Below are 25,304 nucleotides of genomic sequence, written 5' to 3' on the forward strand. Positions count from 1 at the left end.
ACATGAAATCATATTCTGGTATTAAAAATATGCAAGGTTGGAGGCAGGGGATTATTGTGAAAACGACTCAATTGCCCTCACGCCATATATAAGGTTGGAGGCGAATGTGAAACCCTTCTTCTGGTACAGGGTTCATGCCTCCTGCAATCTTGGCGCATGGATTCAACACTTGCCATTTGTACCTAGTAACGAGGCGATGCAAGAAACAGAGAAGCTGGAGTCTCGCATATTCTTTTCCAGGACAAATTCGAGGACTGCTGCCAAATGGGATGTTAGAGTAAGCCTGTGGAGCTTTTCCATTCTCAAACCTGCTCGGGTCAAACACTTCGGTGCACCGAAATTCTCGGGATTTTTGTTTGTGGTGCTTGCGGACCAATACACCTTCCACCCTTGTGAAATTGTATAGCCTTCATAGGTGAAGTCAGTAATGACCTCTCTGAATGTTCCTTGAAGAGGTGGTACCAGCCTCATCACGTCAAGTGCCACGCTCCATGAATATTTCATCTTCTTGATGTCATCCCAATTAAGTGCCTCCCCAGATTCTTTTGACCTTGCACTCTCCAATTGTTCTGCATGGTTAATTCCAAATCTTTAGTAATTAATGAATTAATTTAAGTTATCAATATTAACTAATATAAATACCTGCTCGGACTTTGTCACAAATGTCAGGTCTTTCACCAAGATATTTGACAAGGAAACTTGTAGCCATGGAAGGCGAGTGAAATCCACCCATCATCAAGCCCATAACTTTATCAGCAACTTCATTCTCTGGCATGAACCGCCCAGTGGGATCCGGATTAAACAGCAAATGAGACATGATGTCATTTATTTTGATCTCATTGGCACCACTGGACATACCTGCTTTCTTCTCCTTAATCAGCAGCATAACCTCCTTCCTCATCGCATTCGCGGCTTTCATTGCCCGATAAAACGTGGTTCCTGGAACATTCAGAGGAATAGTATGCAGCCCTGAAGTGATGACACTGGTCAATCTGGTCAGCTTTGCATTGCGCTCTTGATTGTCTTGGGAGTCCAGTAAAGAAGCGAGAAGTAGCTGAGCCAGGTGATATACCTCAACTCTGCTTTTTCCGTCCCAGTGGAGCTTCAAATGTTCCTGAACCATACAATCCATACTCTCTGTGTTTCGAACCACAGCTTCAGTTTTGAGAAAACCCGGTGAAGTTCTGATATGAACAGCTTCTGCTCGTGATGTGGGCGCCGAAGCAACTTTTTGATAGGAAGAGCGGAAGAGCTTCTGCATGGACTGTGGTTTCCATGACAGAAACAGCTTTTCCTCGTTGGAAGAGATGAATTTGTGACCGGCATTGCCACAAAACACCACAGTTGGCTCCCCCAATATGTTGGTTTTGAAGAGTTTCGGAGAGTGCTTTTTCATTCTGTTCCCTACAAACTTTTCCTGCCTCTATGAAGCATTGGATAATTTGAACTTGAAAGGCAAAGGTTTCGCCGATAATCGGCCATCCAAAACTTCCTGGAGGAAGATTGGCTTTGGAAGAAGCATTGGATAATTTGAAATTGAAAGCATGAAAAATGAGAGCCACGATGAATAATGTGGGAACGATTATGGATAAAGGAAGGAGGATATTCTCCATGGTTGATGTGATTATAACTCGAGAACAAGTTTAACCAGTAGCAAATTAAACCTAAACAAATACATTAATCATGCAGAGAGATGCACTGCAAGGCCTGTCATGCTACTTCTTTCGATATATAATCGCAAACCGTTTAAGCATATACTCATATTTTTACAGCTAATTAAGAAACAAAGAAAATGGATCATAGGCTGGAACTTGGCAGTGCTTTCTAGCCTGCATTAGAAATTGGAATTATATATGAGTCTCCAAAATAAGCAAGCATACTCTGTAGAAACTGATCAATATGTAAAACAAAATATAATCTCCAAACTAAGCAAGCATACTCTGTAGAAACTGATCAATATGTAAAACAAAATATAATCTCCAAAATTAGCCAATGGTATGATCGTAATTGATACATATATGTAATTATCTTTTAATAATACACCTAATTACCTGCACCAGAAGAGTTAATCCTTGTTCTTAGTACCACAACTAATATGGTTAATTGATTCCCAACAGCTCACTAGCGCCAAAGTCACTCTCTAACCTTATTCGCAGGAGTGCGTTGACATAAGCTTCTTATATCATCTATTCTACTCTATTATATATTTTCAATCCTATGTTTATTGTCTTATATTTTCTGGCTGATCATGCAAAACAAAATTATTGTTGCTTGCTGGTGAAGCCAACTTCAAGTTGTCATCAATCTCCCAGTTTTTGTTTTTTTGGGTGGATAAATCTCCCAGTTTTTACACCTCATGATCAACGAGTCATTCTATGATCAACGAGTTACACCTCGACAAATTTTCAAATTTTCCCCCGTCTTTGAAAACCTTATCTCTCATTAACAAGCTTCGTCTTTTAAAACACACTAAAAAAAGGCCGCTTAAGTGAATTCGCACTCGACAAATTTTCAGATTTTCCCCCGTCTCTGAAAATCTTATCTCTTCCTCCTTGAAACCCTCCTGAGCTCTCTAAAACACCCTCATGAAACTCTCTACAAAATCATCAAAAAATCGATATCAATGAAGGAGTTGAGAGATTGAGGTCTTCGCAGATCCATAAGATGGAGAGGGAGGTTCTGTATTTGAGAATCAAAGCTGGTTGAAAGGTTTGATTTGAAAGTCACCTAATCTCTCAATACCCTCCTATATCTTGCTAGTGAATTCTGGATTAGTCTCTTTGCGTTTCTGGTATGTTCTTTGTCTCCCTGATTTCAGATTTTCTGTCTCTCTTGATTTGTCTAGTTTGTTTACATATATTTTTTTTTTTTTCAGGTTTCTTTTTAGATTTTCTGATTTGGTTCTCAGGAGATGAGGAGGAAGCTTGCAGATTTATAACTTTTTCTTTTGCAGGTTTCTATGTGAGTCGTATGTTTTTTTGTTGTTGAAAATTTGTTACATTCTCTTTTCACCATCATTTTATTTATATATTTTTCCTTTTGCAGGTTCTCGATGGTCTTTTTTATGCTCATTTTACAAGTTTTCTATGGAAATATGGTCTAATGGTTAAATTTCTCTTCCACCTAATTTTATATGTTTATAATCTTAGCTTTTTTTCTCTTTCTGTCATTTTGATTTATTTACAAGGATGATGGAGGAGACTTCAGTTGTGCATCATTTGTATGTTTGGATGAGGAAGGCTTGGATTAGGAGTACGTAGGTCTTGTTAGGAAAAGATTGTACTATTTAATTACCATATGTATCAATTGAATATTTATATTTAATTGGTAGGAATTATGTTTGTTGTAGAATAAAGATTGGTTAACTATGTAATAACTATTGAATCTTCAAGTTTTATGAAAGAAACTATTTTTGAGTGTATATATTCATTAATAAAGCATTATGGTTGGTTTTCCAGTTAAAATCGTTATATAGCACCATATGAAATCAAAAAGAACTAAAATGTAGCAGTTTGTGAACTTATTAAACGACGGTTTTCATAATAAATCATGGTCTTTACAGATAATTAATGACGGTTTTTATAAACTAACCGTTGGCTTTATAGATAATTAACGACGGTTTTTATAAAACAACTGTCGTCTTAACCTACAATCCACGACAGTTTTCATAAAAAACCGTCATCTTAACCTACAATCCATGACGGTTTTATTAAAAACCGTCGTCTTTCCTCCTATAATTAACAATCTTTACCTCTAAACAACGACAATTTTCTTTAAAAACCGTCGTCTTTACAGATAAACAACGACGGTGAAAAGCCGTCATAGTTTGACACCCAAAAAGATGGCGGTCGATTTAACGACGGTTTTCAAAGTATTACAACGACGGTGGATCCCCGTCGTCTATTTCGTTTTTTGTAGTAGTGCAGGGAAATCCTCCATAAATAAGGAAAGGCAATATCTAATTAGGAAGTAGAGGAATGATAGGAATATTGAGAAAGCCAAAACCCACTTCGATAAAGGAGAAAATGTGCTGTTGTTATTTGGAAATAATTAACTCCAACTCAAAGAAGGAATTAGGAAATTGAGCTTGGGTAGAAAAATAGGAACAGTTGCCTACAAAATCTTCACTAAACACATTAAACTAACTAATTTCACACAAAAACAATGCAAATAGAGATAGATCTTATATGCAATATATGAATCTATCATTTGCCTTGTGATAGGTCCAAATGGTGAGTGAGGTATACTGGGCAAAGAACCACACTAGCTCAACGTCGATGAGGAAAGAGAATGAGTTCTTTGAGATGGGAATTAGGAGAGAGAGACTAACAAAGTGAATTTAAGTGAATTAATAATTAAAGGGTGTTTTAGGAATAATGGTGGGTGGAAAGAAAGAATTGTGTTTTTTTTCAAATTAACATGGTGAGTGAGAAAATATGACAGGGGAGTGGAAATTGCAACACTTTTTTTTTCTTTTTTTGATGATCTTTTTTAGTGAGAGGGGCGATAATATACTAAACTCACACATACTACACAAATGCAAGGACTTGAACCCATAACCTTGCCTGATAGAGTAATTAATCCAAATTACTACACTAGTGGATCCTTTGCAGTAGCACTCTTAAACAATCACATTTTGGGATTAGATACGCCAATAATTAATATATAAAAATAGATGCCACCCACCTCAGCCCTATTGGCCCTTAAACCTCAATTGCTTTATGGGTTGTAAATAATGTTTGTTTAGACAAGCATGCAACATTTTATGGGTCTTGTTCTCTCACCTACCTCCTCTGTCACATATCACAGTGTTAACAGCTGCTGATCAGTTCACTTGATGGACAGGACAGGGCTTTTATTTTATTTTTATACAGGGGATATTAAAAGGGAAATCGAGAACCTTTTCAAGAATAATTTCTTTTATCTACTCAACCTATAAGCCCCTTGAGACAGGACAAAGCATCTTAGCTTATGCTTATATTCAGATTTAACAAACAAAATAAATTACTTTTACAGCAGACTAATTGCGCTTAACAAGGACAAACAAATTTGCCAAGTTCTTAATGTGAGCAAACCGAGGTGACTTGGAGAATTCTTCAAGCTTGTCCGAATATCTCTTGAAAAGTTCATCAACATTGAGGTCGGATCCGAAATGCTTGCACAGGATGTCTTCCATTGCAGCTCTTGCATGAAGGCAGGAAACTCGAACCTCTTCAGCACTAGAAAGCTTTGCCGGGAAGCGCATTTCCTCCAACCTCTCAATACTAAAACCAAGGTTTTTGTTTTTCGTACCCAACAATATCACTACTTCAACTTCACTGGCACTTGGAACGTAAATGGGTAGATTGAACGAGTCCACAGCAGCCTCACTTAACAAGCCCTGCAATCAATTACCAAATATACGGCCATTAACTAAAAACACAAGTAAATTACAGAAATGGACGTAGACGTGGGTTGAGCCAGTTAGTCACAGTAGTGAGCCCATCTCCTGGCACCAAGTTTGGATCGCTTGTATAAAAAAGAAAAGGACAGAAACGGGAAGATAAAAAATTATGTAGCAAATTGATATTAGTACTTAATTTGAGCCTGGCCCTTACCTCTTTGACCATATCTGCAAGTGCATCTCCCAAACACTCCAAGATATTCATGAGCGTTGACTCTGAAGGGAGGCTTGGCTCTGGCCTGCAGGGCATGAGAATGGCCAGCAACCCATCATCCGCCAGTTCTGCTGACCTTGCAGTGAAGAAAGCCTCCATGTCCCTCGCAAACTGAGCAGCATAAGCCTCTTCAACTTTACTGGATTCACTCCTCGCGTACGTAATTCTTCCCTTGTTCCAAGCTGGAGATACTTCTTTAGTGACTTCTTGAGGAACCCTAGTGAGCCATTGAACTGCAAAAGAGGAGTGCATTAAGTTCATTGAGGCCTTAGGAAATAGCCGGCCATGGAAAGAACCTGGAACTCCGGCTGCCATGTAAGTCCTGTCAACTGGGAAGGCTTTAAACAGAGTGTTGAAGTCGTTGGCAACATGATCGTTGAAGAAGACTTGGAATTCTGGCAATTGGGTTTCAAAGCCCTGAGCTTTGAACTCAAGCTTCACAGCTTCTATGAGGGCCCGGACACAAGCAAAGGTGTTGGGTCCAACTGAACATCCAAGGTCTGCAATTTTAAATACTGGTGTGACAGTGGTGGCATTGGAATTTTTATGAATTGTGAGCTTTTCTCGGATGCTATTTCTCAACAAGACCTTTGCTTCATCAAACCCCTCTCCCTACCATCAAAGTCAGTTATATATTTTCATCATCACAAATTCATACTTCATCTCGACATTTCAAGGAAAAAAAACAATATATGAGTCTCTTGGAATATAAACAGTTAGCTAGCCTGGTTTTAGTGGGAGAGACATATATAAACCTGGTACTTGGAATTCTGCTTGTAGCTGTTGAGGCCATCGCCACCATTCATTGCAAAGGAGTCCGCCATGTCCTGATACTTAAGCTTGACTCTGCCTCTTCTATGTTACAAAGTCAGGTTGTTTCATTTTTATGTAGATTCTCAAATATATAAATGGTTGGGCATCAATCATGCCAAACTGATTAAATCGGTGGATTTGGACCGTAATGGCTGGTTTGATTTGGTTTTGATCAAGAAAAGAGTCAAATGGTTTAAGCTAAACCTAATGACTTTACAAGAATAACCTTAGTCATTATCACCTTACAAAATAAAATTACTTGAGCACAACTTGAGAGAAGTCCTCCATCAAAGTTCAAACCCATGTAACCCCATCCATTGATCTCATTTTCTTAATTCCAACCATTTTCTTGCTAAACAAGCCACATGCAAGAGACACAGTCAAATGTAAAAGTCAAATGACATTGGCTCTTTTGGACTCTTTGGAGCGCGCATATAATTGTTCTACGCCCTCAAGTATCAGCCCACAAAATTGATAATCTCATCCAAAAATATGTTAGGATTAAAATGTCCCCAAATAGAATTGCAATAGGATTAAATGGAAACAATTATTTTCTTTAATTTTCTATTTTTAATTTTCTGTGCTATAAAACAATTTTTTTAAAAAAATTACAGAACCGTGGCTGGAATGGCATTAAGTTGGATCTGAATTGGGATTAGTTTCACACTTCACAGCGTGTGGGGAGATAAATCGAACGTTCACCTGTCTGATATGCTCAAATTGACACAAATAAATAATAGAGAAACGCATTTTGTATATAGATTCTCTTCCATGTGCAATCCAAACATGAGCAAGCTCCATCCAAATGCAAGGCCGACCGAAAAACCCATCAAAATATACTATTTTTCTATTCTCTCCACTTGGGCGACAACTTTTACCCATGTACCTTTTCCTTCTTCATCCCCTAATCTATTCACAAACATTACAGCAAAAAAAATCAAAGAGCAGGCAAACAAAACCTCAACAGAAGTACGCAACTCACAAAAACTTCACTCGAGACCATTATCATGGTTTGTGTTGTGCATAAATTGAGGTATGGACTGCTTGGTGAGGAGTCGGAGCCTTTCCATTTACAAGCAATTGTTCTATGAAATCCACACGAAATGATTTGAACTGGTACAACTGACAATAGCATTGGAACAAGAACAGAATGGTTATGTACGAGGGTAAATAATTAATACCGTTGTTAATGAAAATCAACAATCTTAAATTCCACAAATAAGACTGCATTCAAATTAGCATCTATTTTATTACTCAATCTTTTAATCAAACAAAAACGAAACAACGTCCAAATTAGTTAAATTAAGAACCTTTTCTTTCCAAGAAAAATTGACATGCCGATGAAAGGGGTCCAATATTGTCAGCTGATCTCCTTCTTTGATCTGTGAGAGCAAGGTTCAATTTGACTCTTAAATCACTTAAACTGATGAAAGACAAAGCATGTTTGCTGAATACATAAAAAGGTCAGACAAATCCATATTTGGAATGTAAAGAAAGTACCATGTACTTTCTATTTCTCATTTAATTCTTAAGCCACTAACTCTTACCAAATCATACTGAATGCCATAAACTGACACAACGAAGCATATTTGATTTGCATCACATGCCAAATAATACCTAAAAAGGAGAAAGAGAGGATAAAATGGTCAAGAACAACGCTAAAAACCTAAAAATACAGATGCACTCAGCACCCGGCAATCTCTCTCACACACACAGAGCAAGTTCATATTATCAAGCACTTTAATTACACTGCATCACAGTTCCACATATTAGCAATAGAATGAAAGAGATAAATTTAGGCATTCAAGTAGATATGCAAGGTGCTTCCAGAGGACTTACAGCGGAGCAACATTCTCATGCTTAATGAAGAATAACACTTTTCCTACTAGTGCTACTGCTTTGTTCAGACCCTCTGACAGAAGATCTACAGTAGCTCTTCTGTATGAGGAGTTCACTTATAGAAGATGCAAACAAGGAAAATCAGTATATCCCCACGATAAAAATGGACAATGGAGCAGGTTCAGTCAAATTCACAAATCACCATAAACTACAAACATGAAAGATTAAGGAAGCATACAGTTCACAGCAGCCAGAGATGATGCTAAAGACGCAAGCCGTTTAGATCTAGCATGTCCCTGTGAAACAGAACAGAATCTATAAGAACAAGTACATGTTGTAGAATGGTGTCTTTCAACCAGTAAACTACTTAAAAAGGGAGGAAAACGCATTGAAGACCCCAAAATACAAAATTTGCGACAAGAAATGCATTACCCTTAACAAATTATCTAACTTGTCGAGAAGGTTAACAATCTTTTGAACCTCCTCCATAGCATTGAGACCAGGATCCTTCAAAGCAGCAGCTTCAAATCCCGTAAGGGCCCTTTCATAGTTTTCTAGATATTTGTTTACCTAAAATCAGAAACTCAATGTTATATTTGTTTTGAATAGAGGAACTTGTGAGTAATCGCAGACATAAATCAGAAGGAAAAATAAACTTACAGTGGCAGAGTTAAAATATAGGTCTGGATTGGACTTCATTCTTTCATCTTTTTCCTGATATGTAATATTAAAAATCAGAACATCTTCCATGCTTATAGAAAGAAAAAGCCTAAATTGCAGCATATGGATAAATGAATAATTCCCCTAATCATGATTACTGTGACACCCATAACTGCAGATGGTCATTAACAGGAACCAGATCTCTAAGGAAGCTCTTACTTTACACACTTACAGCATTTTGGTATGCCTTCAAAGACTTCAGAAGTTTGGCGTGGTCCCAAGCTCCAGTTACAAAGAAACTTGTAAGACATGCATTTCCAAGATTATCTGTGAATAGGGTTAGACAATGTTAGGTAGAAAGAATAAACACTAATCTCAAACAATAAGCGTACAAGCAAAACAAGGGCTTAATTTAATCACTTGAAAATATTTTTATCATGCATGTACAAGATGTTAATGTACACCAATATGCAACCCAAAGAGAAATGATCAACTTATCATCTATCAATCAAACTAAGCGAACCAAAAGGAGACTAGCAAGCATCCAAGGTAAATGGCAAAGCAAACTAAGCGTAAAGTGCCATACGATATATCCAGTATAAATCTTACTCAAAGTTGAAGAATATAGAACTTTTTGAGATGGTCGAATATGAGATCTTACACCAAGAATTCCCATCCTTGACATCCAAAGTTATGGCTTCCTTGGCATGTTGAATGCTTTCATCAACAAGTTCTGCCTGATTTTCAGTACCTAGAGACAGGGATGAGATTTAGATAAGCACAATGACGCACAAGCCATGAAAGACAACAGGAAAAATGAGTTGAGAAACAAAAGGTTGCCTTGAGCCATTTTCCTTTCGAGCATGGACAGTTGACAAAGTATCTGTTTGTTGGGACCCTGTACAAGACCGAAAATAAGTGTCTATCATAAAACTTACAGTAAAATGAATTGAGAGGTCACTGTGATGAAAACACAGAAATCAAATCAATGATAACCTTGCTTAGTGCAAGAGTAAAGCAGTTCTTGGCTGAAGATAGATCTCCTTTCTTCCAAATGCAGTTACCTAAACATAGCCAAGCATCTGCAAGAGATGGATTCAACTTAACCTGCAGCGTTGATTAATCTATTTCAGGAAGTGAACTTCAGCTTGAGCATTGCAAACATGCTGAAATACTGGAAAATACAACGCATTGTTGCTTACAGCTTTTGAGAGATGATCCTCTGCTTCTTTTCTATAGTCCGGTAAGACATCCAATATCTTTCCTCTCAGATATTCGTATTTTGCACGCTGTGCTGGAAGTTTCCTTTGCTCTGGTAAAGGACATAATGTTTGACAATTAAACTGAATGACATGCAAACATTACAAATATAACCAAATAACAAAGAAATTAGCGGTGCAACAATTTAAACAACCAAAGAACCAAATAAGACCAACCATAAACTAGTTTTGTCAGTATCCCAGACTTATAGGCATTATCATTGAAACGAAAAACACTTCTATTTCAACCAATGTAGCCCAAATTTGGTCCTCCAAAGTTCAAACAAGCATATCAAGGAAAACCCATCAAAGATAAAGGCACAAATAAGCTTGAAAACACAAAAAGGACAGCCTTTCAAATGGTTTTCACAAAAGGTAAAATGAAATGGGCACATGGAAATATTACCAGGAGGAATGGAATCGAGGAGGCTGATTGCTAGATCGGATTCGGCATTCAATTTGGCGATTTTGTCATCTGGGTTGGGCGGAAAGTAGGCGTCTCGAACTAGGTAAAGCGCTTCGGTAACTCTGGTGGCTTTGACCAAAGCATCGTCTTCCACTGCTTGACTGCTCATCGCTCAGGCACGCACAACAGAGCCAACTGTGAGAACGCAAGAAGACGGGTTCGAAACGCGCCGTTTTGGCCTGCCCGAAAGAAAAAATGGTGACCCGAGGGAGTGAATGTGGAGCCTATTGTTGACTAGTGTTCTCGTGGATGTGGGACAGAGAGAGAGAGCCCAGGTCGATGATGACTTGACTGTCTGTTTGTATCTGTTGCCTGCTGGATATTACAAACGACGTGCAATATTTACCGGTTAAACGCATGTCGTTTCTTTTTGGGCCTCCTTTGTCAAACGTGCGTATCGCGAGAGAATGTGTTGCGGATAAAATGGCCGGCATAGGCCATAGGCCTGTCTGTGGAGTTGGGCTACACTATTAGCTTAAGTGGGCTACCCTCTAATTTTTAATCGGAAAGGCTAGAATGAGGAGGTTGAGTGAGGAGGTTATTTGAGGAGGTGAAATCTCACCATCAACAACAAAAAACAAAGCACAAGGGGGGGGGGGGGTGCATTGGGGGGTCCACACCCCTTTTGATGGTAAGATGGGCCTCTTCAAATAAACTCCTCAAATAGCATCCTCATTATAGAAGCTCCCCTAATTTAATTGAAGTTTAAGAAAATAAAGATGACTGCTGAAATAAGAAAAAGAGACAACAAATAGAAGTTACATCAAGAATTTAGATTTTTTTTAAATACAAATGATAATGTAAATTACTCTAAATTAATCTAATTTATACAAAGGGAATTAAAACTTTAGTACAACGGGATGGACCTATTGCCTTAGCCAACTCGCATATCCCACGTTTCCAAAATTGAGCATTTTTAGATTTAAAAAGAATTTTTTTGCTAAGTTAATGTTGAAAATAGAGCAGATTATGTCTTTTCTTTTTTGTTTGTTTCTAAATCTCCTCCATTTAAACAGAAGTAAATGCAACATTTTATTTGTTTCGCTAAAATAAATATTGCTTTGCAAAGGACTCACTAGTTAAGTGGTTTAGAGCAGTTGCTCATCTAGGCAAAGTCCCCAGTTTGAGTCATAGCATCAATTTAGTATGTATGAGTTTAGTATAGGCTTAATTACACCAATACCCCTCTGAAACTATGGTTAAATCTCACATTGCCCATTCAAACTTAAAGTGGCCCACTTACCCCGCTTGACCGTGGTTTGGTAACCCACTTTGCCCTCTGCCATCAACTTCATCCAAAAGTCTGTTAATTTTGATGACATGGCATGGGTGTTTTTGTAATTTCATACACATGGATCATTATCCACCATTTGAGGGGTGACGTGGAAAGTGGAGCCCACTTCCACATAGATAAAAATATAATTAAATATTCTAATGATTTAAAACTAATTAAAAATAAATAAAATATTAAAAAAAGGCTTATTTACACCAATGCCCCCTAAAATTATGATCAAATCTCACATTGCCTCCCAAAACTTAAAGTGACCCATTTACCTCGCTTGATCGTAGTTTAGTGACCCACTTTGCCCATGCCGTCAACTCCATCCAAAACTCTGTTAAAATCAATGAAGTGGCAGGGGTATTTTTGTAGTTTCATACATATAGATCATTACCCACCAATTAAGGGGTGACGTGACAAGTGGAGCCCACCTCCACATAGATTAAAATATAATTAGATGTTCTAATTATTAAAACTAATTAAAATAATTAAAATAAAAAACACAAAATAAAATTAGATCCCATCTCAGCCTCCCTTGCTCTCATCCTTATCTCAACCTCAACACCCAACTTCGAATTTGGGTTGTTTGAAACCCAGCCCCCCTTCCCCAACACCCCTCATCTCTCTCTCTCGCACAGATTAGCAGCTTCAAGCCCATCCCCATCATCTTTACCCGCCACTCTAACAACTCCTTCCGAGTACGACACACTCAACGAGTGGTGGCGCGGCGACCTCATCTTCGACGGTGATGACGTGGAAAGTTGAGCCCACTTCCACATAGATAAAAATATAATAAAATATTCTAATGATTTAAAACTAATTAAAAATAAATAAAATATTAAAAAAAGGCTTATTTACACCAATGCCCCCTAAAATTATGATCAAATCTCACATTGCCTCCTAAAACTTAAAGTGACCCATTTACCCCGCTTGATCATAGTTTAGTGACCCACTTTGCCCATGCCGTCAACTCCATCCAAAACTCTGTTAAAATCAATGACGTGGCAGGGGTATTTTTGTAGTTTCATACATATAGATCATTACCCACCAATTAAGGGGTGACGTGACAAGTGGAGCCCACCTCCACATAGATTAAAATATAATTAGATGTTCTAATTATTAAAACTAATTAAAATAATTAAAATAAAAAACACAAAATAAAATTAGATCCCATCTCAGCCTCCCTTGCTCTCATCCTTATCTCAACCTCAACACCCAACTTCGAATTTGGGTTGTTTGAAACCCAGCCCCCCTTCCCCAACACCCCTCATCTCTCTCTCTCGCACAGATTAGCAGCTTCAAGCCCATCCCCATCATCTTTACCCGCCACTCTAACAACTCCTTCCGAGTACGACACACTCAACGAGTGGTGGCGCGGCGACCTCATCTTCGACGGTGATGAAGGAGAAGTACCCATCTCTTACCCACCGGAAACTGAAGCCCTACTTTGTGAGACCTCGTTACAAACTTGGAGGCTTTTGGTTTCCCCTGCTTGCCTCCCTTCATCAAACCACCTTCTGGGCATTCATGGGTTTTGATCCATTTTTGTTGTGTGGAAAATTGGTTGTGTTAGGGTATGAGCTGTGAATGATTGGATCTATTGAGGGAAAAGAGAAATGGTGGCTGTAGGGAGAGAAGGTTGGGGCTGTGAGGTGGGAACCTGTGGGGAAAAGGGGATGCGAGCTCTCTTTTTTCTTACTAATAATTTAATTTTTATTTTCTTATACTTTTTTCTTTTGGCTTTTTGAATTTTTATTGTTGTTTTTATTTTTTTGAATTTGTTTGATTAGTTTATTGTTTATGTGGATGAGTCTGTATAAAAATAACTCACGTGTACAAAATTACTTAAACATCCTTGCCACGTCATCAATTTTAACAGAAGTTTGGATTGAGTTGACAGCATGAGGCAAAGTGGGTCACCAAACCACAGTCAAGTGGGGTAAATGAGCCACTTTAAGTTTAGGGGAGCAATGTGAGATTTGACCTTTGTTTCAGGGGCATTGGTGTAATTAAGCCTTAAAAAAATTAGAACTAAAAAAAATCTCTCCCTCCCTCTCTCTCTCTCTCTCTTTACTCAACCCCCTCATGGCAGCCATAACCGTCCCTCCTCAAGCCACCCCTCCCTGCCCAAACAACTACCAACCTAGATGGTGGGGAAAATTGTTCCCCTTTTCTGACTAATATTCCAATCACTCCCATCAGTTTAATCTCTTACCCACAAACCAAACCTCTCTCTCTGCCTTTGTCTTTCCCATGCTTCCTACATCATGGTTGTACTCTCAACCGAATCACCACCACCACCGTTGAAAAATAAAAAAGCCTAAAAACCAAGAAATCAACATTCTTCTTCAATTAAATTTCCAGAAAAACTCATGAGAATATAACACCAACCCAAACAATATACACAATCTCACCCCCTACCCCTCCCTCAATTCATGAAAATAATATAAGAAAAATAAACAAAAATACAAAAAATTACAACAATAAAAAAACACAACTGCGGCCAAGCCATCCCTTTCATGATAACACAATCACCCCACCCCATCTCACGTCCCCATCCTCAACCCTAGCCACCCCACCTCCACTCATTTCCCTAGTCACATGCACCCAACAAACCCCTCAACCCACCCATCATCCCCTACTCCTCGACCCACACACACTCTCTCTCTCTCTCTCTCCCTAGATTTGAACCCCACCATCATCACAACCCAATTTGTTGCACCAGTCCGCCCTTCTTTTCTTCAAGCTCTCGATGTAGTCCGTGAGCGCCACGAAGAACAGAGACGTGTCATCCGTCTTCGTCCTCATCACGCCATCCAGATCTAAGAAAGAAAGATAGGGGGAGAGAGGAAGAGAATGATGAAGAGAGTGGGAGAGAATGAAAGATCAGGATGAGGGTGGGTTTTTTTGGTTACTTTTTAAATTTTATTTTGTTTAAATGTAGTTGTTTATGTTTTTATTTTTATTTTTAAGTATTTGAATATTTAATTATATTTTATCTATGCGGAGGTGGGCTCCATTTGCCACATCACTCAATTGGTAGATAATGATCTATGTGTTTGAAATTACAAAAACATCATGCTACGTCATCATAGTTAACAAATTTTTAGATGGAATTAACGATATGGGGCAAAGTAGGTCACTAAACCACGGTCAAACGGGGTAAGTGAGTCACTTTAAGTTTGAGGGTGCAATGTGAGATTTGACCGTAGTTTTAGAGATTAGTGTAAATAAGTCCTTGGGTTATTCGCAGCAATGGTCCCTCAACTATACCCGTAGTTACACTTTGGTCCATCAATTCAATTATTAGTTGCGGGGGTCACTCAACTAGGTGATATGTTGCACCAGTAGTCCCTCCGTCAAACTCTATTAAATTTTCTGTCAAAAATGAAGGTAAATTCGGAAATTCATCCACAACCCTCCATTGTCGCAACCCAATCCTTGCTTCTCCTCTCTTGTACCAAAATCTGGGCAGAAAAAAGAAAAGAGAAAGACAACTCAATTGCTTCTCCTCCCTTGTACCAAACTCGCCACCCAATCCTTCCTCCCACCCCAACCCAGCACTCACTGTAAACCATCAACCATAAACATCCATCAATTTCTCTGTTTTTATATTTTGATTTTTCTATTCGTTTTTAGGAAGGTGTAAGCATCTATAAAGCCATCCATGGCAAATACTTGCACCACAAACGCAAACGAAAATTGTTCTCAATTTCTTTAGCTGCCACGACGCCATTGATGGAAGCAGACGAAGTAATGGAGCTATATGATTCTTACTGGTTTCAGCTCGGAATCTTCGAAAAGCAACCAAATTCATCAAACCCATCAAGGATTGAAGCAGACCCGGTTCTTGAAATTGAAGAAGAACCATCAAAACCAGAGATTTTACGCATCCCGACCCTCCTCCGTACCAGGTCCATGAGCGACAAATTGAGCTCCAAAACAAGCTTCAACTTCAGCTCCACTCCCTCACCAGACTCAGTCCTCCACAGACCAAAGCTCTTCACCATTCTCTCTGGCAAGGAAGCCACAGAAGTTGAAACCCCAATACAGAGACATGTCGAAGAGCCGCCAAAGAAGATTACGAGACGGAGGAGGAAGAAGAAGAAGGGTGAGAGCAAGAGCTTGACAGACCTTGAATTTGAAGAGCTAAATGGGTTTATGGATCTTGGTTTTGTTTTCTTAGAGGAAGACAAAGAAGATTCAAACTTGGCTTCGATCATTCCTGGGCTGTAAAGATTGGGGAAGAAGGACGGCCAAGATGAGGTCTTTGACGAGTCTACAATTCCAAGGTCTTACCTTTCTGAAGCTTGGAAGGTGAGGGATCAAAGACAGAGAGAGAAGCCATTGATGAATTGGAGGTTTCCTGCGTTGGGCAATGAAATTGACATGAAAGACAATCTCAGATGGTGGGCTCACACAGTTGCTTCCACAGCTGCTAATCGTGAATTTAGCCCGCCTAGCCGCTAGGCGTGCAGAGGGTTTCTTTTGTTCTACACCAATGAGGTTGCAAATTTTAAGTTCGCTCAGAGAGAGAAAGAGAGAGAGAAAGGGATTGTTGTGGAGGAGAGGGAGGGGTTGTGGATGAATTTCCAAACTTACCCTCACTTTTGACAGAAAATTTAATAGAGTTTGACGGAGGGACTACTGGTGCAACATAGCACCTAGTTGAGTGACCCCCGCAATTAATAATTGAATTGATGGACCAAAGTGTAACTACGGGTATAGTTGAGGGACCATTGCTACAAATAACCCTTAATATATTATCGTCCATTTCAATAGGATAGGTCCTAAAAAAAACTTGCTTTGAAAAGGGAAGGACGAAAGAACTCTCATCTATCGGTTAAACGTATGTCGTTTATTTTTGGGACTGCCTTATCAAATGTGCTTATCGGGAGACGAAACTGTGTTACCGACATAAAATGGCCGGCAGAGCCCATTGGCCTGTCTGCAGAGTTTGGACTGCACTATTACTTGAAGTGGGCCACCCTGCAATCGGCATATCCCACGTTTTCAGAATTGTGCATGTTGAGGTTTAAAAAGAATCTTCTTGCTAAGTTGACGTTGAAAATAGAGCTGGATTCTCTCTTTTCTTTTTATGCTTGTTTCTAAAATCTTAACCATTTAAACATAAGTATATGCAACATTTTATTTGCTTTGAAAGTGGAAGGACGAAAGAAGTCCCATCTACAAAAGAATAGAAACTACAAAACCCAATCCAGAGAGAGAGAGAGAGAGAGAGAGAGAGAGAGAGAGGCACACAGAAATTGGATAATTTGTTTAGATTATATGAATGGAGCAACTAATGTTGTATAATTGATAATTAATTAATTATAAAATCAATGAGAAACGAATGTCTAACAAAAACAGCTTTGTTTTGTGGCGGCTAGCTAGCTACCTACTGATAAAGGTACTGAATAATACTGATGAAAAATGAGGCCCTTGATGCACACCACACCATGCTCGTGTATTCTGTTTCATAATTTGTCTCCACTTCTATACACTCTCGTCACCTTTCTTTCTTTCTTTTTCGCCTTTTTCATGGCCTGCATAGCTTTCCCTTCTCTAATTCAAGTATTCATATGTTCTTTATATATATATAGCACTAGCTAGCACTTGAGACTTTGAAGTCACACATGGAGAAAGTGCAGGTGGTCTTGATCATGATGGTTAGACTAGTTTTCTTTCTTGTATCTATATTCTTATCTGTTTCCTTGGCAAAACATTCTCCGTCCAGTGTTAACGTTGTTTCTGGGATCTTCATCTTCGGAGACTCAATCTTCGACGCCGGAAACAACCACTTCAACAAGAACAGCACCGCTCAAGCAGATTTTCCCCCCTACGGCTCAACCTTCTTCCACTACCCCACTGGCAGGTTCACTAACGGCAGAACTGTTGCTGACTTCATTTGTGAGACCTACCTTACCTATAAATAATTATTACTAATTTTTATCATCAAATATATTAATCAAGTTATTTTCTTAAATTATTTGAAAATAGTTTTATATTATTGTATGTATATATGTGTGCAGCACAATTCATGGGCATTGATCTTCAAAAACCATATCTTGAGGCACAGATTGAAGTTCTCAATGGAAGCCTCAAGGATTATCCCTCCAATGGCATTAACTTTGCCAGTGCTGGCAGTGGTGTTTTGCAGGCAACAAATCGCGATTTGGTAATAAAAATCATACTCTTTCCACAGAATTTGGAGTAATACACAATTTTGACAATTTTGACAACATAAACATATTATGTAATCACGTCTATACATATGTGGATGCTAGGGCGTGACCTCACTCCAGGAACAATTACGACAATTCCAAACACTGGTGGAGCAAAAGCAGATTAACAAAACCCTAGTCCAAAACTCCATCTTCTTGTTCGAGTCTGGTTCCAACGACATCTTCAACTACTTTATCCCAATTGACCCTCCAAAACTTGACCCCGATGTCTATGTGCAAGCCATGCTAACCCAAGTCTCAAAATTCTTGGACCAAATCTACAAACTCGGCGCTCGCCGAGTCTCCATATTTTCACTGGGACCTGTTGGGTGTGTCCCAGCCAGGGCCCTCTTGCCAGGCAAACCCATTGATCGATGTTACGGGAAGATGAATGTGATGGTCAACAAATTCAACAAGGGTCTAGAAAGCTTGGTCAACGATTTGCCTTCTAAGCACCGCGGTGTGCTCAGTGTTTTCGGTGCAGTCTATGACATTGTTCAACACTTTCGAGCCACTCCTACACGTTACCGTATGGAATGTTCTTTAAATCAATTAATCACACTCTGTATACTAAACTAAGACGACATTGATTAATTAATATGCTAATTATGATTATATGTGTAGGGTTTTCGGACGTATCGAGTGCATGTTGCGGGGAAGGTACTCTAGGGGGAATGATACAGTGCGGCAAGGAGGGCTACAGGCTTTGTCCAAATCCCAATGAGTTTTTGTTCTGGGATTATTTCCATCCGTCGGAGCATGCTTACAAGCTCATATCCAAGGCCTTGTGGGCTGGCAAGAAATCTCGAATTAGACCTCTTAATTTGAAGACTCTAGTCAACATTAGCCTCCCTCATGTTTGACCAAAACATTTGATGAGTAAAATGGCATGTTATTGTTGAGAGTTTTTTTAAAGTCCGACTCATTTTACACCTCTAAATATATCCTATTAAGATTGAATACGAAATAATAGAATAATCCCACGTCTTATCAAAGAAAATAACAAGAGCAATATCAATTTTTTTTATTGTATTTATTACTTTTGTTTTTGTAATTATATTCTTCTGTCCTAGCCCAGAGCAACATTACAACAATCAAATTTAAAGATAAATTTGATGTGGACATGCTACCAAATATATGCTACCAATTTAAAAGTATGTACTAGCTAGCTAGGGTACCACATGTTTGGTTGGTTAAATATCGTTAACTCATTGAACATAAATGAGTAAATTGAGGGAAAAAAATCTCTCTCTGAGTGGGTGCAGCTTAATTATTGTTTGGGATAGGATTAGAATAGGCTGTCCGATGTCGATAAAGAAATGACAACTTGCATTCTTTGTTTCATTAACTTATATGCGGTCTTCATCTGCAGTCCTATATCCGTATGCCCCGTATACTGTGCGATCCCATCCAATATAGATATATCATTCATCACAAAAACACTTTCTCAACTGTTAGGCATGGCTTGTGTGAACGCCCACCGACAAACAATACGAAATGGCAGACATTCCAACCTAATTTGTTCGTGTATAAACTACTACGTATTTGATGTTTTAAGTTACCGTTTCAGTTTTTATAATCAAACCTAAGAGATTATGGTGGAGTGAAAACTAGTCTACTAAACTTCAAACTCTTGAATCGTCTAAACTGTTAAAATTGTCAAATCTAAAACGATCAGTGCCACAAAATTATGAAGATTATGGAACAATAACACTTGTTTGGAACCAAAAAACACCAATTTAAAAATAAAAAAATAAAAAAATTCATCCATGGAAGAAACTTGAACAGTGGGATGTAGAAGAAATTAAAGCGCAAGTTCTTCAATCAGAAAAAATAAACTGCAAAGGACAAGAGTAGACAAAATGGAAGAGCCATTAAACTCTCTTGTTTCCTATGGTTAGGGTGTACTTTTGGTGCGTGTTGACACCTCCAGTTGGATTTGCGCCCGAAGTAAACCCCTGAAAAGACATTATTAAATGAAATAATTACTTAAATGAATTGCTAGAAAATTTCCAAGCTTCTAGTAAACAATTGGGGGCAGTGAGTCACCACCAACAGCTGGAAACTCTCAAAGCGTGGAAGGTAATTTTTGGGCCCCACACGCATTCACAGCGAAAAATCGCATGACAAGGAGGAAGAGGCATGAGACATCAAAGTTTGAAACACATGCTCTTTCGCCTCCTTTTCCCAAACGCGCATTTTTCTTTCCTCTTTTTTATTTTCAATTTTAAACTTTTTTGGTAAAATACCAAACAAGTTACAACTTCCACAACTCCTATTTTTAAAAGCACATGATTTTATTTTTATTTTTATTTTTATTAATTTTATAATATGAAATATTCCGACTTTGATTGACTCCCTCTTTCCCTATATATACCCCCTCCCAACGTTTTTCCTCCCAAACCAACCAAACCAACCTTCTAACCAATTTTAATTCGTCACAAGTCTATAATGGGAAACTACATCTCATGTACTTTGGCCACGCCTCTGATCAAGAGCTACAAATCAGCAAGAGTGATCTTCCCAAACAGCGCCGTTCGACAGTTCCGGGAACCGATCAAAGCGGCGGAGCTCATGCTCGAGTGTCCGGGCACCTTCTTAGCAAACTCACAGTCTCTCCACATAGGCCGCAGATTCTCCGCTCTCGGCGCCGACGAGGAGTTGGAGTTTGGCAATGTTTACATCATGTTCCCGATGAGGAGGCTCAGCTCTATAGTCACGGCCGCCGACATGGCAGTGTTCTTCATGGCGGCCAACTCCGCGGCCAAGCGCATATCCGGCGGCAAGGTCAGGATCTTGCCCGAAAACGGCCGCGAAGGAGGAGAAATGGTAGGAGCGGAGAGCGGGAAAGAAAGTCTTGATGATCAAGATCAAGATGGTAAAGGTGATCAAGGTCCACTGAGATTGAGTTTGGATGGAGTTGAGGGGTTGCAGGTGGCAGAGTTTCAGTATAGGTTAGCTGCCTGTAGGTCAAGGAAGCCGGTATTGGAAACCATCAAAGAAGAGCCGATTTCTTCAAGATAATTATGATTTTTCTTCTTCTTTTTCCTTTTTTTTATAAATTAGATAAGGGAATTAATATCTTATTAATTTGGCTTGTAACTGTAATGGTGGCAGTAGCTCTCTGAGGTTATTTTTTTCAAAGAGAAGGGTGAACGGGAGAGGTAGATTTGGTGTAATTTGGGGGAAATGGAATATAGTTAATATGCGTGACTTTGGTTGGTGGATAATTAATCACCAACTTACTATAATTACTATTGTAAAGATTTACACGTGTTTGGTGGAGAAAATAAAAGTCAGATCGTAGATGGATGCTTTCATTTCACATTATAGTTTTTACTTTAGTCAACAAAATATCAATCCAGATCGTGATTAAAGTAGCAGATTAACAAGATAACTATGCCAGTTTATTATTAAAAAATGAGGTAAAGAAGACTGGTGCAATTCCACTCGTCTCTCATCCACCACCTTATCCCTTTTTAAAAAATTTAGTTACAACTTAAGCTTGTCAATGTTGTGATTATGAGTTTTGTTAAAATATGTTTTGTCGTTATGTTTGATCCAAAAAAGTGTGTGTGTTCCATGAGATCATCACGGCAGCCACCGTTACAAAAACTGAGTGTTGTTGCCATCCAAAAACAGGAGTTGCTTGCAAGCTGAAACGCTCATACCCAATCTATGCCGCTTATGCAGCTGATTGACATGCAGGAGATTAAAACAAATACAATTAAAGAAAGAAACAACCACAAAATCTGGCAACTTAGGTTACCTATTTCTTTTCAACTAAAAGGAGTTAAAGAAAAGTTATTTTCGAGAGTAATTCTCTACAGATCCTTACAGATTTTCAGAGTTGGGAAAGTTTTACCCATATATGTCATATTGTTATTGAGATATGTGTCCTTTGTGCTCTTTATTCTCATTGATCTAATAAAATTCTATCGCATTTTTATCCCAAATGAAAAAAAGTTAAACTGTTTCTTTTAGAGAGCTGCTTAACTTAAAAATAGCAGTTAGTTTCTGACTAGAGCATTTAAGCGAACATAGTTATATTACATATAAACCGGTTTACAGAAGGAATATCTTGTACACGAGTTGTCCGAATGCATTGTACACACATGCCTGACATTCAATTTATTGAATTTGACACAGATTTACATATAGCATTAGTCTTACGCACATACGATACAAGTTACAACAACATCCATGTTGGCGAGAAACAGATAAACCTAATTCTCACGCCTCCGAGTATGGGCCCTAAAGCTTTTACATAACTACATAAAGGTTGTCAACTATCTTTGACATATTAACCAACGGACCAGCAGCAGATTGCGCTCAAATGTCCATGCCATCAAAAATTTCTCCATCTTCCTCGTAGCACAGCCCATCAGCCACCAAGTTACTGCCAAAAACAGCGAGTAAAACATAAAACCCCTTAGCCAATTGGTAATTTTTGGGAACATTGTTAAATTTTAATATGACTGTGACCCACCTTTCACAGCTGAGACGGAAACTCACAACACGTTTAAGTTTTCTATTATAGAAAAAGAAGTTGAATGACCATCTGAAGGAAGCAAACGAAGCACAATGTCAACGAAACATACACATGGGTAAGAGGTTAAGAGTAATGATGATACATCAACATCATGATCCGTGCAGCATGTGTAAATTTCTCAAGCAACCAAAAGGATAACTCACACAGCTCCTCTCTCAAGAAATGGATCAGCATCAGAGTCGGGAATGTAACTGTAAACTTCACATTCAGCTAATCTAACGACCTGCAGTACAATGCATCAGACAATTGACTCCTGGAACAGTTTGCATTCCAACTTCTTTTGAAAATATGCTTACCTCATCCAAAGCCTTGTACAAAGCTTCCAGCAAGGAACTGCCCTCATTGGTCTCTGTCCATTCCTGAATTCAATGGTCCCAAGAAACCAGAGAAAATGATCAACAAAGTCTTTGGCATAATAAAGCCTTCAGAATTCTAAAAAAACTAAATGTCATGACAAATGACAATGCACAAGACTCGGCATCTAGTCACCAACAGAACCGAAAGCGAGAGAAATTAGAAACCAACTCTTCAGCTAATGCAACAAACAATGAAATACCGTGCATTCATGAAATGTCCAAAACAAGTCAAGGTATCAAAGAGTATCAACACAAGTTAATATCAAGTAGGAACCAATCGACACATCAGTCAGACAAAGTTACCTTTGTGCAAAAAGAGAAAATGCAAGTAGGTGACATGGTATTCTATCGTTCATTACTAACACAACAAAGTAAGCACAACTGTTAGCATAGCAATACCTTTGATGCTTCAAACATATAGGTATCAAACATTTGCTTAAAACTGTCCCAGCTTTCCTCTGTGAAGAACTGGTGAGCATTTACTGCACTGGAAAACCGCAAAGATGTAGGCAATACCACAATACAAAGATACTATTTTTAAAAATCCACGTAAATGCATCAGAGTTCAATACGATCCATAGTGATAAGGTGCAGAATCAAAAACAAAATCCACCACATAAATGTTCAACATTTGAGACTTGGGAAATGGAGAGACTTGAACTCTCAGCTCCATGTAGAGCGACAGTTCGAACTGTCTGTCAAACCTCTTGACAACACTCCCAATGCAAACAGAAGAGGATTATAAAGTGGGTTGCCATGTCGCCCAATAAGCTGACAGTGGCATTACCCATAATCCTCTCATTCAGGCCTCCATGAAACACAAGATGTTTAATACAGTACAAGATACAGGGATACCTGAAGTCATAGTCCGGATACAGGTGATAGAGTGTCAAAACCAGGTAAATCAATGTCTTCCGGCTGGAATGAACATAAAGTATTAAAAATTAAACACCCATGAGAAACAACCTGCAACTTTCCAGATCTATCTAGTTAACATTGGTCACCTGGATCTGGTCAGCAGGAATTCAGCAGGTGAGGAAGAGTCAGTGTCCGAAGATTTCCCAAGATAATCAAGAATCTGATATTTAAACATAAAAATAATAAAGATCAAGATGTGTTACAAGAAAACCTTCAGTTGTTGTTTAAAAACAGATATTCGGAAAACAAGGATCACTTACTAATATACACAAACATACAGATGATACATATACATATTATCCATGTCTGTGTATTTGGAGCAAAAACTGAGAGGAAAGGAAACACAAAATAACAAATGTATAGAGAATGATAATAATAATAATAAAGGAAAAATAAAACATATTAATTGTTATATGTAACCTGATCTTACCTCATTCTCCAAACTGAGAGACAATTTCTTATCCGATCCCGTGTGTTTACCTAGTAATTAAAACATAACAGAAACTAAATCCTTCTGCAACAATCCACAAACACATTTTCAGAAAAAGAAAAAAAGAAACCGAATAATTTTGTACTTACAAGAGTAAGCTTCAAGACAACCATTAATGGTTCGCCCTCCGAGATTCAAATGACTAAAGAAATCATTTAATCTGCAAACGTAAAGCCCAAAACGTTATTATATTCACACAAAAACGCAGAGAATAAATGGGTCTAAATTAAGCGGGTGTTACAGTAAATCTACCGTTCCAACGGGGTGTATTCCAGGAACTTCATACTCAGTGAATGTCGAAGGCACCCTATGATTACAGAAAATTGGAAATCCTGTCAAATAAACAAATAATTCAATCACATACGAAGAACTCACAGCACACACAGGCAGACATCCAAATACGAAAATGAAAAGAAAAAAAAAAGCATACTTAAGCACAGAAACTACAAGCAAGCATTTACTGAGAATTGGATAAAACTATAAATATCACAAATAAGCAAAAGAAAAGTAGATTAAGAGGAGAAAAATGACGAACCGGAAGCACCTTAGAGGAAATTACCAGAATTAGGGGAAGGTCCCAAATTGGCCGATTTAGGGTTGGGCAGAACGGGATCCAGAGGTTTCAGACAGCCCGAAAAATCGAATATTCCAAAATTTGAAAGATAGCTCTCAAAGTCAAGCCTACCACAATATCAACGTGTGAGTCAATTGTTGGACAAGGGCCACGTGTTTATTGTTCGGATATTGACCAGAAAAGAAGGCCCGGCCCATTTTCTCATCTCGTCAACTGG

At 38.5% G+C, this 25,304-nt stretch overlaps 5 protein-coding genes and 2 pseudogenes across 10 annotated transcripts; 3 read left to right on the forward strand and 4 right to left on the reverse strand.

The window, feature by feature from the left end:
* Positions 1-2: 2 nt before the first annotated feature.
* Positions 3-1,640, reverse strand: LOC110765410 (beta-amyrin 28-monooxygenase-like; annotated as a pseudogene).
* Positions 1,641-4,966: 3,326 nt separating this feature from the next.
* On the reverse strand, positions 4,967-6,829 carry LOC110765475 (S-adenosyl-L-methionine-dependent methyltransferases superfamily protein). The gene is made up of 3 exons (XM_021968612.2): positions 6,413-6,829; positions 5,598-6,269; positions 4,967-5,380 (listed from the first exon to the last, which is right to left on the reverse strand). Exons 1-3 carry the CDS (start codon positions 6,479-6,481, stop codon positions 5,021-5,023), a joined length of 1,101 nt encoding a protein of 366 aa, XP_021824304.1. The 5' UTR covers positions 6,482-6,829; the 3' UTR covers positions 4,967-5,020.
* Positions 6,830-7,204: 375 nt separating this feature from the next.
* On the reverse strand, positions 7,205-10,951 carry LOC110765379 (uncharacterized). Its single transcript, XM_088252511.1, has 13 exons — positions 10,635-10,951; positions 10,172-10,281; positions 9,966-10,076; positions 9,810-9,867; positions 9,631-9,720; positions 9,202-9,296; positions 8,970-9,023; positions 8,742-8,879; positions 8,548-8,605; positions 8,310-8,424; positions 8,018-8,087; positions 7,781-7,852; positions 7,205-7,592 (listed from the first exon to the last, which is right to left on the reverse strand). Exons 1-13 carry the CDS (start codon positions 10,801-10,803, stop codon positions 7,476-7,478), a joined length of 1,257 nt encoding a protein of 418 aa, XP_088108637.1. The 5' UTR covers positions 10,804-10,951; the 3' UTR covers positions 7,205-7,475.
* Positions 10,952-15,610: 4,659 nt separating this feature from the next.
* Positions 15,611-16,540, forward strand: LOC110765411 (uncharacterized; annotated as a pseudogene).
* Positions 16,541-17,421: 881 nt separating this feature from the next.
* GLIP6 (GDSL-motif lipase/hydrolase 6) lies at positions 17,422-19,112 on the forward strand. The gene is made up of 4 exons (XM_021968618.2): positions 17,422-17,883; positions 18,006-18,151; positions 18,261-18,726; positions 18,822-19,112. Exons 1-4 carry the CDS (start codon positions 17,610-17,612, stop codon positions 19,058-19,060), a joined length of 1,125 nt encoding a protein of 374 aa, XP_021824310.1. The 5' UTR covers positions 17,422-17,609; the 3' UTR covers positions 19,061-19,112.
* A 1,468-nt stretch (positions 19,113-20,580) lies between these two features.
* On the forward strand, positions 20,581-21,522 carry LOC110765388 (uncharacterized). Its single transcript, XM_021968505.2, has one exon. It carries the CDS (start codon positions 20,649-20,651, stop codon positions 21,219-21,221), a length of 573 nt encoding a protein of 190 aa, XP_021824197.2. The 5' UTR covers positions 20,581-20,648; the 3' UTR covers positions 21,222-21,522.
* Positions 21,523-22,289: 767 nt separating this feature from the next.
* Positions 22,290-25,207, reverse strand: LOC110765375 (transcription regulator). Of its 6 annotated transcripts, none has more exons than XM_021968489.2 (11): positions 25,073-25,207; positions 24,766-24,820; positions 24,603-24,673; positions 24,454-24,503; positions 24,110-24,183; positions 23,961-24,023; positions 23,505-23,592; positions 23,046-23,108; positions 22,893-22,972; positions 22,687-22,758; positions 22,290-22,596 (listed from the first exon to the last, which is right to left on the reverse strand). In XM_021968489.2, exons 2-11 carry the CDS (start codon positions 24,795-24,797, stop codon positions 22,530-22,532), a joined length of 660 nt encoding a protein of 219 aa, XP_021824181.1. In that variant the 5' UTR covers positions 24,798-24,820; positions 25,073-25,207; the 3' UTR covers positions 22,290-22,529. The 6 variants fall into 6 exon arrangements, with proteins under 6 accessions (XP_021824181.1, XP_021824180.1, XP_088108497.1 ...); XM_021968488.2 differs by having other exon boundaries at positions 24,766-24,845; XM_088252371.1 differs by having other exon boundaries at positions 24,766-24,845; positions 25,058-25,182.
* Between the last annotated feature and the right edge of the window lie 97 nt (positions 25,208-25,304).

The sequence above is a fragment of the Prunus avium genome, chromosome 1 (assembly GCF_965620075.1).
Source record: "Prunus avium chromosome 1, drPruAviu1.hap1.1, whole genome shotgun sequence".
NCBI classification, from domain to species: Eukaryota; Viridiplantae; Streptophyta; class Magnoliopsida; order Rosales; family Rosaceae; genus Prunus; species Prunus avium.